The 12,993-nt window shown below is 30.4% G+C and overlaps 1 protein-coding gene across 1 annotated transcript; it reads right to left on the reverse strand.

Moving 5' to 3' along the window:
• Positions 1-7,801: 7,801 nt before the first annotated feature.
• On the reverse strand, positions 7,802-11,843 carry LOC107922292 (nitrate reductase [NADH]). The gene is made up of 4 exons (XM_016852262.2): positions 10,676-11,843; positions 10,432-10,572; positions 9,347-9,579; positions 7,802-9,260 (listed from the first exon to the last, which is right to left on the reverse strand). The coding sequence occupies exons 1-4, from the start codon at positions 11,661-11,663 to the stop codon at positions 7,923-7,925; spliced, it is 2,700 nt and encodes an 899-aa protein (XP_016707751.1). The 5' UTR covers positions 11,664-11,843; the 3' UTR covers positions 7,802-7,922.
• Positions 11,844-12,993: the final 1,150 nt, after the last annotated feature.

The following is a 12,993-nucleotide window of genomic DNA, read 5'->3' on the forward strand; positions in this document are numbered from 1 at the left end:
ATAATTTAATATAAAATTGTTGTGTAGCATTTTGATTTTTCAAACATGAAATAGAATGGAGCCTAATAGCTGAATCATTTAGAATCAATCTCATTGGTTCAGATCAGTTTAGATCTTTGATTTTTTAAATTTTAAAAGATTTTGATTTATTTAAATATTTAAGAAATATATACAAAGAAATATATAGTTTAGCTACTGTAGCCTAAATCCACGAGAAGAGGTCTGATGATATTGAAAATTCTTTTCTATTTCTTCTCATCATAAATATCTAATTTCATAAGCGAGTTTAAGATGACTTTATGTTACGTGTTTTTATACAATTAGCAACATTCTAAACTAATTTGTGACTTTTTTTTTTTTTTGCGTAAATTGCATCATTAATCACTACATTATTGTTTTGATTTATAATTTGATCACTGAACGATTCAAAAGTTTTTATTCAAGTCACAAGGCTGTTAAAACCGATGCTATATGGCTTTCTCTGTTAACATTGTCTGCACCAATCGGAATCTCTTTTTCTCCTCCTCTTTCATATTTCAATTTATTTTTCATGAAACAATTTTGGGGATGTCACGAATCTGCAAACAAAAATCTAAACAACTTTTTTCTCTTATCTCTGACACTGACCGTCAGATCGACTTGGATCTAAGGTATGTTTTTCTACTCGTCGATGAGTACTGATCCACCATATCGGTCATCGAACCGTCGCTTGGAGCTCACTAGCGAAACTTTCGAATAGTTCAGCGACCAAATTATAAATGTACTCATAAATTAATGATTACTGTCCACTAAATGTGTAATCATAAATAAATATTTGTAGCATGTAATTATAGCATTGAAAAATATCTGAGTAAATATGGTAGATAAATAGGTTGTAAAAAAGAAAAGAAATATAGCTTGCAAAATCTGAAGATATTTTGGATTTTAAATAAATAGAGTATAATCGCTTTTGAATGTGATTGACAATGTTGTTCCCCTTATCCCCATTTTTAAACCACTGATTTGTATGAACACAATCGCTCTCTCCTGCCCCATTGATTTATTTGTGTATCTTTTCCCAAAGCTTTTCTCTTGTCAATCGTCTCTATCAAACATATGTTTGTGGGGTTGGAGATAACTCAAACATAGATTTAAATGCTATGGTAGACTTTTAATCAATATAAATTGTGTCATTCTCAAGACTTAGAATTGATATTTGGTATGCTTGGTTTGCCATCAATATATTTTTAATTTTACTAGAATCATATTATTGTGGTGAAATACGATTTAGAGATTGAAAAATAATTTATCTAAAATGATGATAAATGGCTCCAAATCTGTTTTTTTTTTATGGCAGTCTCAAATTAACAATTTTCTTACATTAAACTAGCTGTTCTTCAACATTATGTAAAATTTGCTTCCGAATGTATTGATATATAGTATATTTTAATGTAGATTTTTTAGTTTATTAGTATTTTTTTAAACATTTTTCATATATATATTTTTATATTTGAATTTTTAGTTTCTTAAAACATATATTCATATACATGTATATATGTTAGAGATATTAATTACTGTTTAGTTAGTGTAACTAAGTAGCAGTAAGTTTGTTAAAGGTTGTTGATAATTAGTTCGTAATAGTTAGAGTGTGATAGTTGGGTTATAAATACTAATATTTGTATAAACAAATTTTCAGTTTTGCAAATACAGAGAAATATATCAAATTTTGTTTTTTCTTCATTTCCTTTTTTTGTATGTTTCTTATATTTTCATATTGTTTGAGTGTTGTCCATCATGGTATCAGAGCTAGATTTGGAAATTATTGAATCGAGGTTTGAGTAAGCTTGTTGCTAGAGTTGATTTTAAGATCATCACTTTCATTTGTTAGGCTAAATTATAACATTTATAAACTCAGCGTGCAATCAGGGGATGATTCTCAGATGTTGTTTGCAACTCAAGGTACCAACCCATTCTACAATAAGATTATTATGATTTTGCTAAATTGAACCAATTACTTGTTATGGCAACAAGTTTACTTCATTGTTGTAAGTCATTCTTTGAACAAATACATTAAAAGTGCTATGAATATTCAAGAGATTTTAGTGAATGAATCTGGCAATAAGATTGAGAATCTGATCTATCTAGCATATAAAGAACAAGATAGTGCTCGTGCTAGTTGGTTGTTTGCTTCAATTAGCCCCAACATCTTACCTGCCTTGGTTGTGTGTGCATCATCATTTTGAGATTTGGATAAATTTTAGCATATATCTTCTACATCTTCAACTACAAGATTGATGCATCTTCACTGTATGTTAAATTACATTTGGTATCAACAATTTGATTTAAAAGAAAAACAAAACAAATGACTGAAATTGATGACTGGGCAAGTGACTAGTAAGGGGTGTATTCGATTCGATTTAGTTTAATTTTTGGATAAAGATTGAACTAAACCACTCAATTCGATTTTTTACTTTTGAAACCAAAATCAAATATATTGAGTGAAAATTGAAATATCTAAAATTGATAATTTCAGTTCAATTCGGTTTGATTTGGAGGTTCTTTTTCCAACAAATTTGGTCTTTGTTTGTCCAAAAAGAATATTATCTTGTAAAAAAATTCTAATATTGAATTTTTTTTCACAACAATCATAATACATGCTTTTAGATTTATTTATGCATTTATAAAATGAACTAAATAATTAAATTAATATCATAATCATTCAAACAATCATTTAAAAATTTATTTTAAGTTGATATTAAGATGATAAATCTTTTAAAGTTGTTAAAAGCAAATGTAATACACAAACCATTCATATATATATATATGGCATAATGATTTATTTGACTTCCAACTTTATAAAAAAGGTCATTTTAGCCCTCAATTTGATTTTTCGCCTTATCTAGCCCTTAAACTTGCGTTATTTGTCAAATCACCTTAAAATGGATAAAAAGTTTAACGTATGTTAACTTTACTAAAGTGGTATACACGTCGATATCACATTAACAATTAAATTTTTAAATCTTAAAAAATTCAAAAGATTATTTTAAAATTTTAAAAAGTATTAAAATTATTAAGAAGAATAAAAATCATAAAAGTATATTTTTTATTTTTAAAAATTAATTAATTGCTAACATGGCAATTTACATATATGACACATTAACAAAGTTAACAAGCGTTAATTTTTCCATTTTTTTTGGGGTGATTTGACAAATAATGCAAATTCAAAGACTAAAAGAGATCAAAAATTAAATGGAGGGCTAAAATAATTTTTTTATAAAGTTGGAGGGTCAAATAAATCATTTGCCTATATATATAATATTTTACCATAACATTTCTTTTAATTAGCTTAATTAATTGTTAGCTTTAATTAGTTATAATTGAATCATTGCAATATGTCATATAATCGGTTAAATTCAAATATATATAATTGACAACTTGTGAATAATTATTTATTTTATAAATAAAATACTATAATGTTCCATAATTTTTTTTTCTAATCTTATAATTCATTTATCCTAATATAAAACTACAAATTCAATTTTTTTTTATGAAACACTTGGTAATTTTTTGCATGATTATATTTAGTTTTTTATAACATAATAATTATTGGACTAAATAAATTAGTTCATATTTTATCTATTATTTTATTATTATTCCTTTAAACATAAGATTTTTTTTCATTCGATTCAATTTAAATAAAATAATTTTCATGAAAAAAACCCAAACTCGAATAGAATTGTAAAATTTAAGAGATAACATCAACTCTAAATCAAATTAAATTATACAAAATCCGAACCAATTTGAATACATCGACTCGCATTGATTTTCTCGATTTATTTGCCGCACTTTAATCACTAGAGAAAAAGTGGACGGGGAAAACGAGTCGTAGGGTGCTTTTGGCCCCACTCACCAATTTCGTACTATTTTCCTATATAATTTATCAAGTATGACATGTTACTAAAGGTCTGATATTTGAATTAAAAATAAAACCCAAAAGCTTCAAATGAAATTAAAAAAATGGCCTTAAAAAAACATAAATATTTTATAAAATGGCCAAATGTTGGCACCACCCAAAGTGTTTGGAGGCCATATTTCTAAATTGTGCGGGCTTTTCAATATTATACTCTACCTACCGCCGCTATCAACCAATTAATTTATCACATTAATTTCAAATTAAGTTCACAAACAAATTTATAATGTTGATGACCCGATGGTTAAGGTGTTTATCGCTCTAGATGTGATCTGAATTCGAGTCGCGTTAGTTACATTACTATTTGGGCTTTATCATCTTCTTATAATCTACAAATAAAAAAATAAAATAAAAAATCTATGACACTGATCTCATCACTTGCCTACCTTTTAATTTCCTTTTGATATTTGTTACCTAACTTCTTTTAGAATTACACAATGCTATAATTATATTTAGTAATTTCAGATATAAAATAAATCATAGCATGAGTATTATTGTCAATGCAAGAGGACGTGGGCTTGAGTGTACTGAAACGTATTATCTTCCTATTTATGGGTTGGGCGGGATTATGAATAGTTTTAGATATTATGTTATAAAGAACATATATGATGAGAATTTATAATAATATTATTAAAAAAATAAAAATACTTCACATTTAATGCTTTATTACCGTTGAGCGAAAGGCAATTGTTAGTTTAATTAAAGCCTATGAATCTTCAATCCTAGATCAGTCATATATAGGCTAAAAGTATATGTTTTTTTCTTTTCTTAAACTTCGGTAAAAGATCCAAAATATCCTACTACCATAGGAGGGAAATATGAGACGGAAAATGCGTTGGTCATCATGGCTAATGGCATGGCTCATTGAAGTGCATTCTTATATAATAGTCAAAGCCACTTTTTATTCATAAAGTGGTAGTGTTCCACTAAAATTTGTCCATCTACCCAATTTTTATTTCATCTTTCATCTTTCAAACCTAGAATTAAATTAAAGAATTGAAAATCATAGTTGGTGTAGGTAGTAAAAGTTTTGTTCGGAATTGAACACTAAATTGTCCTATAACTCGATTTAATTCAATTAATTCAGATAAAACTGACAAAATAAGATATAAGAATATATTCTTATTTTAAAAGATTCTAAAATTTTAAATGTGAAAATGATTCCAACTTAGTAAGTAATTTAAGGAATATTTAATTGACTTGATATATAATATTTAGAGACGAGATTGAAGATCTCAAGTGTTTAAAGTATGAAATTGAGAAAAGACGAAAAATGAGGTAAGGGGCGATTGTGGAAACCAACTGAAAGGGTGACCCTTCAACGTTCCAAGCACCAAAGGTTGTTTAAAATTGGGTCAGAATAGGGGCAGCAGCCAGCCATGCACCTCACGTACGCGGCCACTGCTCTTTCTACTTTCTACTGCTTACTGGACCCACCCCCTAATTCTCACAACTCTGCCTTGTGTTTTTCAATTACCTACACATCTATGTCTTGTCCTATCATTCAAGCGAATCTAATTCTCTTAAACCAGTAAATTTTGAGTGTAATAGTAAAATATATTATATTTATAAAAAAATATGAGTTTAAATTTTAAATATAATATTATTAGGCGTAGAGGCGGTGCCATAAGGGTTAGTAGAAGGTCTGATCCTCTAAAATGATTTGAGTTTTAATCCTTTAAAATTTATAAATTAATACTTGATAAAATTACACTTTGACACTTTAAAATGATAAAATTTTAGTTTAGTACTTTAAAAAATTATAAAAATATAAACTATTAAAATGATAAATTTTTATTTTAACTCTCGTAAAAATATATAATTAAAATCTGGTCCGCAAATTTTTTTTAGAATTTCACCCCAATTAGAAAAGGGAGTCATAAACTTAAATATGAATAATAAAATAAATATAAAAAATACAAAAAAGATATTTAAAAAAAAATTCAGCCTCTTGAACTAATACATTTAGATAAATAGTTGACTTGAGAATAATTATGACTCAATAAATACATGACACCAAATAAAAATATCATATCATGTCATATTATTGGAGCCACACATTGTTAATTATAAAAATTAAACATTAATATTATAATAAAATCATTTTTCTAAAATTAAGAAATAAACATTTAAAAACATATAGAATTTTAATTTTTTTTATAATTTATAATAGAATTAAAACTAATTTCTTATCCATATGATGCACAAATTTATTGTATTTAATATTGACAATATATTTAATAATTTTACATTACTATTTTTTTATGTTACATAGAAATAATAATTGATAACTAAAATAGTCCAACAACAATTTGTTAATTTAGTACACATTTCCACATAAATTTTATATTATATATATTTACTAATATTTCATGTAAGTGTGACACATAATTAATCATTGAGTCAAAAATTTATCTATAAAAAATTATTACTTTAATACTTTATTACATTTAACATAATATTTCAAATCATCGTGATGAGACATTTACAGTTGTATAAATATTATTAAAATCAAATAATAGTAAAAGTACCACGTATCGTATCGATCAATAATAATTTCGTGATGAAAACAAAAACCTGTCAAATATTATTTTTATTTGGTTTATAACTACAACACTAATTAATCAAGTAATATTTAATATAAAATTTTAAATATGGTTTAATATGAATTGAGATTTTAATTAAGGAATAATTATTGCACCGCTAATAATTAGAACAATATTAATATAATACTTATAATCATTTTATATTATTAATTTATTATAAAAATAAACGTAAAACATAAATATATCAAGATTATAATAGAAATGTTATTAATGAAATAATTATAACTATTTTATTTTATATTAATTGATTTTATAGATTTAAAAAATTATAATTCGTAATTAATTGATTTTATTTATCTTAATTTTTTAAATAAATTTGAGTCATACTATTTTTCGAGTTAAGATTTGTATTGAATCAAACTGGTTTGATTAGATTCAATTAGTATTTATAAAAAATAATTTAATTATAAAATATAAAATTTATTATAAAACATATTTATTTTCTTTTGATTTTGACATATAAATTAAGAAAAATAAATAAACTTATACATTATAAATACTATTAGATTACTAATATATTGGTATTGCATTTTATTATTATATATAATGTTAATCTCATGCATTTAATTTTTATCAATTATAAAAAAATGATTTTAATATAATTTAATTATTATCGTGTTTAGAAAAAAATATATTTAATTAATTATAAAAAACTTGAATTTTTATTATTTTTAATTTATCTAATTATATTTAATATTTTTATAGACTTGAAATTTTTATGAATCGATTATTTTTAAGTAAATATGATTTCATGTTAATTAATATTTCTTTTATTATTATGATCACATAATAATTATTAATTTAATTTTAAATATAAATTAAAATATTCAAAATTACTCAAGGTGAATCGATAAATTTGCAGCGGAGTGGGTTTGATGGCGGTCACAAACACATCACATCCTGTCTTTATATTCAATGGTGTTGATGAAGATCTCGGTTTTCTCTTTATTTATCTATTTATGGTATGAGATATGCTACTTGTCTTGAATTATAACGTGACGATTACAGAACAATCATACAAATTAATGCAGGCTGTACATTCATTATTGAATGCTTGCTTAATTTCATGTACCTGATTGGCTAAACAATCAACGCCACAATTTCTTTTGGTAATATTGGGTGACGTTCAAGAAAGGAAAAACATCAATTCCGCCCTGTATTTTATATAATGTACATTATCATTCTCGAAAATGAAAGACTAAAGAGAAAATTGGGAGTAAATAAGAATGATACAGAAAACAGTGAGTAAAAAACAAATTTATGTATATAGGGAAAAAAGGAATAATGCAGGGAAGGAGGGATATAAATTATAAATATATATACATACACAAACTTTGGTGATATCATATGCACTTTCTTTTATTGCTCTAGAAAACCAACAAAGAATCCTTAACGTCATAGTTCATCTTCTCCAAATTAGGCTGCACAGCGAACTGAATCATTGGCGGCGGCCCACAAGCCAAGGCAAGAGTGTCGTTGGAACCCACCGGGATATGCTCTCTCAAGATGCTTTCGGTTATGAAACCCAAGCTATATTGCCATCCTTCTCTGATTGATTCTTGCACCACGTACCATACCTTCAATCGATCATGCTTCTTTGCCCAACCATCTAGCTCTTCTTTCAGCAAAATATCGTCTTCGGTTCGGTTGGCATACACCACGTACATCTCTGTTTTGTCCTCTGGGTACTTCAAGATTGCTTGGATGACTTGATAGATTGGGGTGATCCCTGTCCCACCTGCCAGCATTGCTAACTTGTTGGCAAACTTGGGTTTGCCATGGACCTGAAAGTTGCCTCGACCTGTGTATTCAATGTGACCCAAAGGACCCTTCACGTCTAGGAATGAACCTAGTGGGAGTGAGTCCAAATACTGTGACATGAGCCCTCCATTAGGGAATTTTGGGTGTACCCCTTTGAAATAAACCTTGACCACTAGATCAAAGTGACCTACTTCATCGATGGCACTAGTCGGAGTGTAGGCTCTCATGCAAAGCTTATCATCAATGGTGGCACATAAAAATATGTGCTTTCCAACGGGTAATCCCAGCACTTGATCTTCGGATGGCAACGCAAATCTGAACACACGGACGTCATGGGAGATGGATGTTTTTTGGATGAGTTTGCATGGGATTTTCTCACGTGGAACCAGAGCTACAGGTTTTGTAGGCACAGCTTCCTTAATAGGAGCTAAAAAGCTCATTACGTTGGATGCCCCATGCACGGAAGAATTAGGGGATGAGGTCGACGAGTCGGACGCATAACCCGAAGTGGTCAACTCACCGATTCGATAATCTTCAAGCAGTTTCTTGGCTTTATCAGAGTGGATAGCATCAAATTCTTCAGTACAATCGGTTCCAGCATTGATCAAAATACTGTCAGCGCCACCAGGATGATCCTTAAGGAACCGAGTGCAGTCGTAGATATGCCCGTGGACGACGATCCAAGCGGAATCAGCAGAGTTATGTTTCTTAACCTCAGACATTGAAAATGTTTTAGAGGCAGTGTTCATGAAAGGAGATGAAACACTCTTCTTTAAAGTGGGGTTAGCATCAGATATTGATTTTTCAAGGTGGCGTTCCTTAGCCATCCATCCCCCGGTTTGGTTTCCTGGCAACGTTGGGTGCTCGAATACCATACCGATTTCTCCTTTGTGTGGCTTGCAAACGTTTGTTTTTACTCGGAACCAGCAGTTGTTCATCATTCCCTGTTACATCATCATTCATTCATTACTTACTGAACTTCATTCCTTTGAATAATATAAACAAGCTTAGTTCCAAAAACTGTATGTACCATGACATTCCATATGAGCTTCTCGGGTTGGGTGTTAAGGGTCTGATCCCAGGCTCGGACTGCAATTTCCTTGGCTCCCAGCAGATCAAGAACCTCAACCTCCAAGGACCAGAAGCACCAGCACCAGTACTTTCCATATTTGTTTGGTTGCTCAGGGTGGTCCAGGGTACACACTTGCCATGTTTCTCCACCATCCATTGTTACCTCCACACGTGTCACCTTCTTCCCTCCCCCTGTTGTCAATTCATATATAGAATATTAAGTCAATAAAGACGTTATATTCCTACAGCTACTTAATAAAAAAGTAACCAAGTAATTATATAAAAAGCACGTTTAATTATGCAAGTACCTTAATAACCACGACTCTTCTTAAAACAGGAAAAAAGACTAATTCCATATTGCCCACTTACATGCATTCCCCAGCACACAGGTTTCAATCCAACCTTTTTCCCCATTTAGCCTTTAACTCTTTAGTTTTTGTATTTGTTTGTTTGTTTGTGTTGTGATGTCAAACAGAAATTGCCAACTTAACTAAACAAACCAGAGTTGGCTCTTGGAAATCTTACAGGCTTCTTAGGAGTTTGGCATTCAAAAACCAGCAGCACTTTTCCCTAAATGATAAGGGAAACAAAAGCAATTGTATCTATCCTATGTTCCAAAGTACAACCCAATCTTAAGGAAATTCCAATGGACTTGATGTAACATTGTAACTCGAGAAATTCTAATAACTAGAATCCCGTCATTTTCTTTTCTTTTAAAAGAATTTTAAATATGAAACTTTTTATTCTTTCTTTATATAGTACAAGACAAAATATCAAATTATTTTTCTTTTATGCACTAAGATCTATAACGGCTTCCAATGGTTTCCCATCCATCGGTGGATCCTTGTATCTAATCTAACAAAAGCGTAAGTAGGAAGGCATGTATCAGTAGACACTTAAATCTTGTCTTTTACGTACCCACATTTCATTTAGTTCTTTACATACTTAGATTTCGACTGGAGATGAACCCAAAAAACATAAAATAAAATAAAAAAGTAAAAGATTCCCTTCGAAAGAACAAAGGAATCTGTCAGAGGAACTCACCGGAATATGCATAGCCCCTTAACGTATATGGCCTTTGAGTGGTCCACGCGTTGATCGGCAAGATCTCTTCATGACAAGGCGTCGTTATCGCCGAGTTAATGTTCAACTCATTGATGATATATTCCGGCTTATACCACCAACCTTCACACATTACATCACAATGTTAGCATTTCCCATGCACGAATAATCTTATAATATTTTTACTGCTCTGTAAAAAGAAAAAATAGGGATTGTTTATTTTTACCTTCAGCGTTGGCCAGCTCGGCATCAACATGAGAAGGAAGTACTCTGTTATCTTTATAGTGATAATAATTGTCTGATTCTTGTGTGGTAACGATAATTCTCTTCAACCATTTCACCATTCGTCCACCGATGAACCCTGGGATGATCATCCGTACCGGGAATCCATGATCTGGAGTTAAAAGCTTACCATTTTGCATGTAAGCTAAGATAATATCCCGAGAAGGGTCCATGGCGAACTCCTTTTTTATGCTAGTTCCATACTTGGAACCACCGCCTCCTGGTAAATCTTCAGCCCCTTCGAAGCACACATTTAAGGCATCATGTTTCTTGCTAAAGATCCCACATCGTTTGAGCACGTCACACAATGGAACACCTCTCCACACTGATGTGGAAATCCCAGCTGCTCCCCAGTTGAAACCTATGGTTTGTTTGATCATGTTTTGTTCTTTACGTCGATTCCCAGCACAAACCAGGGTAACCGGGAACTCACGGCTTTGGAACTCGTTAAACAGTTGATCCATGGTTAACTTCACCGGTCTTTTAACTAAACCGGCGACTTCAACGGTCCAGTCATCCCAAGAAGCTTTAGGGACTTGACCATGGTTACGAACGTAGTGAAGAGGAACAGGAGTGATGAAACCATGGTGCATGAGGCGGTTCAAGGGAGGTTCAGAGTTGAAAGGGTGTTTGCCGGTGAGACGAACCATGGAAGCGTTACGCTCGACCCAGTTATCGGCCGTTGCTTCATCTCTAGGGTCCAAGATGGAAGGTTCAAGCTCGTTACCGGACTTGATAATCAACTCTTTGTAATGCCCGTTGATCTCATTTCCTTCATCATCACTGGAAGAGTCATCATATTCATGGTCGATGAAAACATGTTTGACAGGGCGGTGGATTTGGGTACTTGGACCGGGCTTCAACGGGGCAAAAACACCGTTCAAAGCCGGTTCAAGGCGCCTGAACTGTCGATTATCGACGTAAGCCGCCATGGTGAAGAGTTTCTTGGAAAGAAAAACTACTCTTTCACTTCCTCTCACTCCTGTTTCTTTTTCCCTTCTTTTGGAGTGTGTTTCACTGAAGGAAATTGAAGGAAGTAGGATGGGGGTGAAGTCTTTATATAGGCTCTTTGGGGGCCTTTGTGGGTAGAAACTTGTCAAATAGAAAATAGGCTCTATGATTTACTACTATATATATTTTTATATAAATACTAAAATCGAGACGCCCCTATGTGGTGCTCATTTGTTTTGGTTTTTTTCCCCTTTTTATGTTAATATTTTTTTGGGTGAATTATTAAAGGGTAAACACTCAAACTATACTTAGAGATGTAAACAGTTCAATTCGAGATTCTAAGTTAATAACTTTCATTTAAAGTAAAAATAAATTGAATTTTTTAATTTTTGAAGTAAAGTTATATTTAATTATTTGTAGAAATAAGGTAACTTCATCGTTGGTGTAGTAGATGCTTTATAAAAGATTTGGAAAATAGATTACCAACAAACCAAACTAAGATTACAACAATAAGTTAGAATTAACTTTCAATTTTTAAAATTAATTACCTAGTAATAAAATATCCCCTTAAAAGCTTACTTCTCCACTATTTAATTTTAATTTCTTTTTTAACATGAGACTTAAGATTAAATTACCCTAAATTTTAGTGGGTTATAAAAACAATTCTTTCTCGAAAATGTAAAGTCTTATATTTATTGTTCATAACATCCTAAAAACTATTTTTTTATTTAAAAATAAGTTAAATTTAAAATATAAATATAGTTTTAGATTGAGAAGTTATTTTTATTATTTTAAAATAAAAATTTAAATTTAAAAAAATATACTTTTTTTGATAAATAAGGAGAAGGTTGGTAACACCAACTATGTCTAAGTGTCATGGGACTAGAACTTTAGTCTCGTAAATTGTGCGGCCTTAGATGATTTCTTTACTTTGAATCTGCCTAAGTCAGCTTCACTCATGCAAAGGTGAGAATTCTCGCAAAATTTTTCTGAGGCACCAAATTCTAACAGAAGCAAACTTGAATCGAAAGAGCAACAAAGAACAGAAAAGTCAAATGAAAATAATGCATACAAGATGTTTGAGTAAATGCTCTCAGATATATATTCAATTATGAATGAAGTGATTACAAATGAAAGGGGAGGCCTCTATTTATAGTTGAGCTCTCCCAGAATCAACAATACAGTTTGAGTTACATCGATAGTCAAGATTAGAGCCTATCTACACTTAAGAGTCCTAAGGGATTTAAACTTTATACAATCTTATCCCTTTAGGATTTACTCTATTTACCCTGGTAACTCTAGTTTTACTAG

Source organism: Gossypium hirsutum, chromosome D01 (assembly GCF_007990345.1).
Source record: "Gossypium hirsutum isolate 1008001.06 chromosome D01, Gossypium_hirsutum_v2.1, whole genome shotgun sequence".
Taxonomy (NCBI): Eukaryota; Viridiplantae; Streptophyta; class Magnoliopsida; order Malvales; family Malvaceae; genus Gossypium; species Gossypium hirsutum.

Excerpts from the sequence above, each read along its gene's own strand:
- LOC107922292 (XM_016852262.2), bottom strand. The coding sequence starts at position 11,663 with ATGGCGGCTTACGTCGATAATCGACAGTTCAGGCGCCTTGAACCGGCT. Across the intron at positions 10,573-10,675 it reads CGAGCTGGCCAACGCTGAAG|GTTGGTGGTATAAGCCGGAA; the intron begins GTAAAAATAAAC and ends TAATGTGTGAAG. Across the intron at positions 9,261-9,346 it reads AGCTCATATGGAATGTCATG|GGAATGATGAACAACTGCTG; the intron begins GTACATACAGTT and ends ATGATGTAACAG.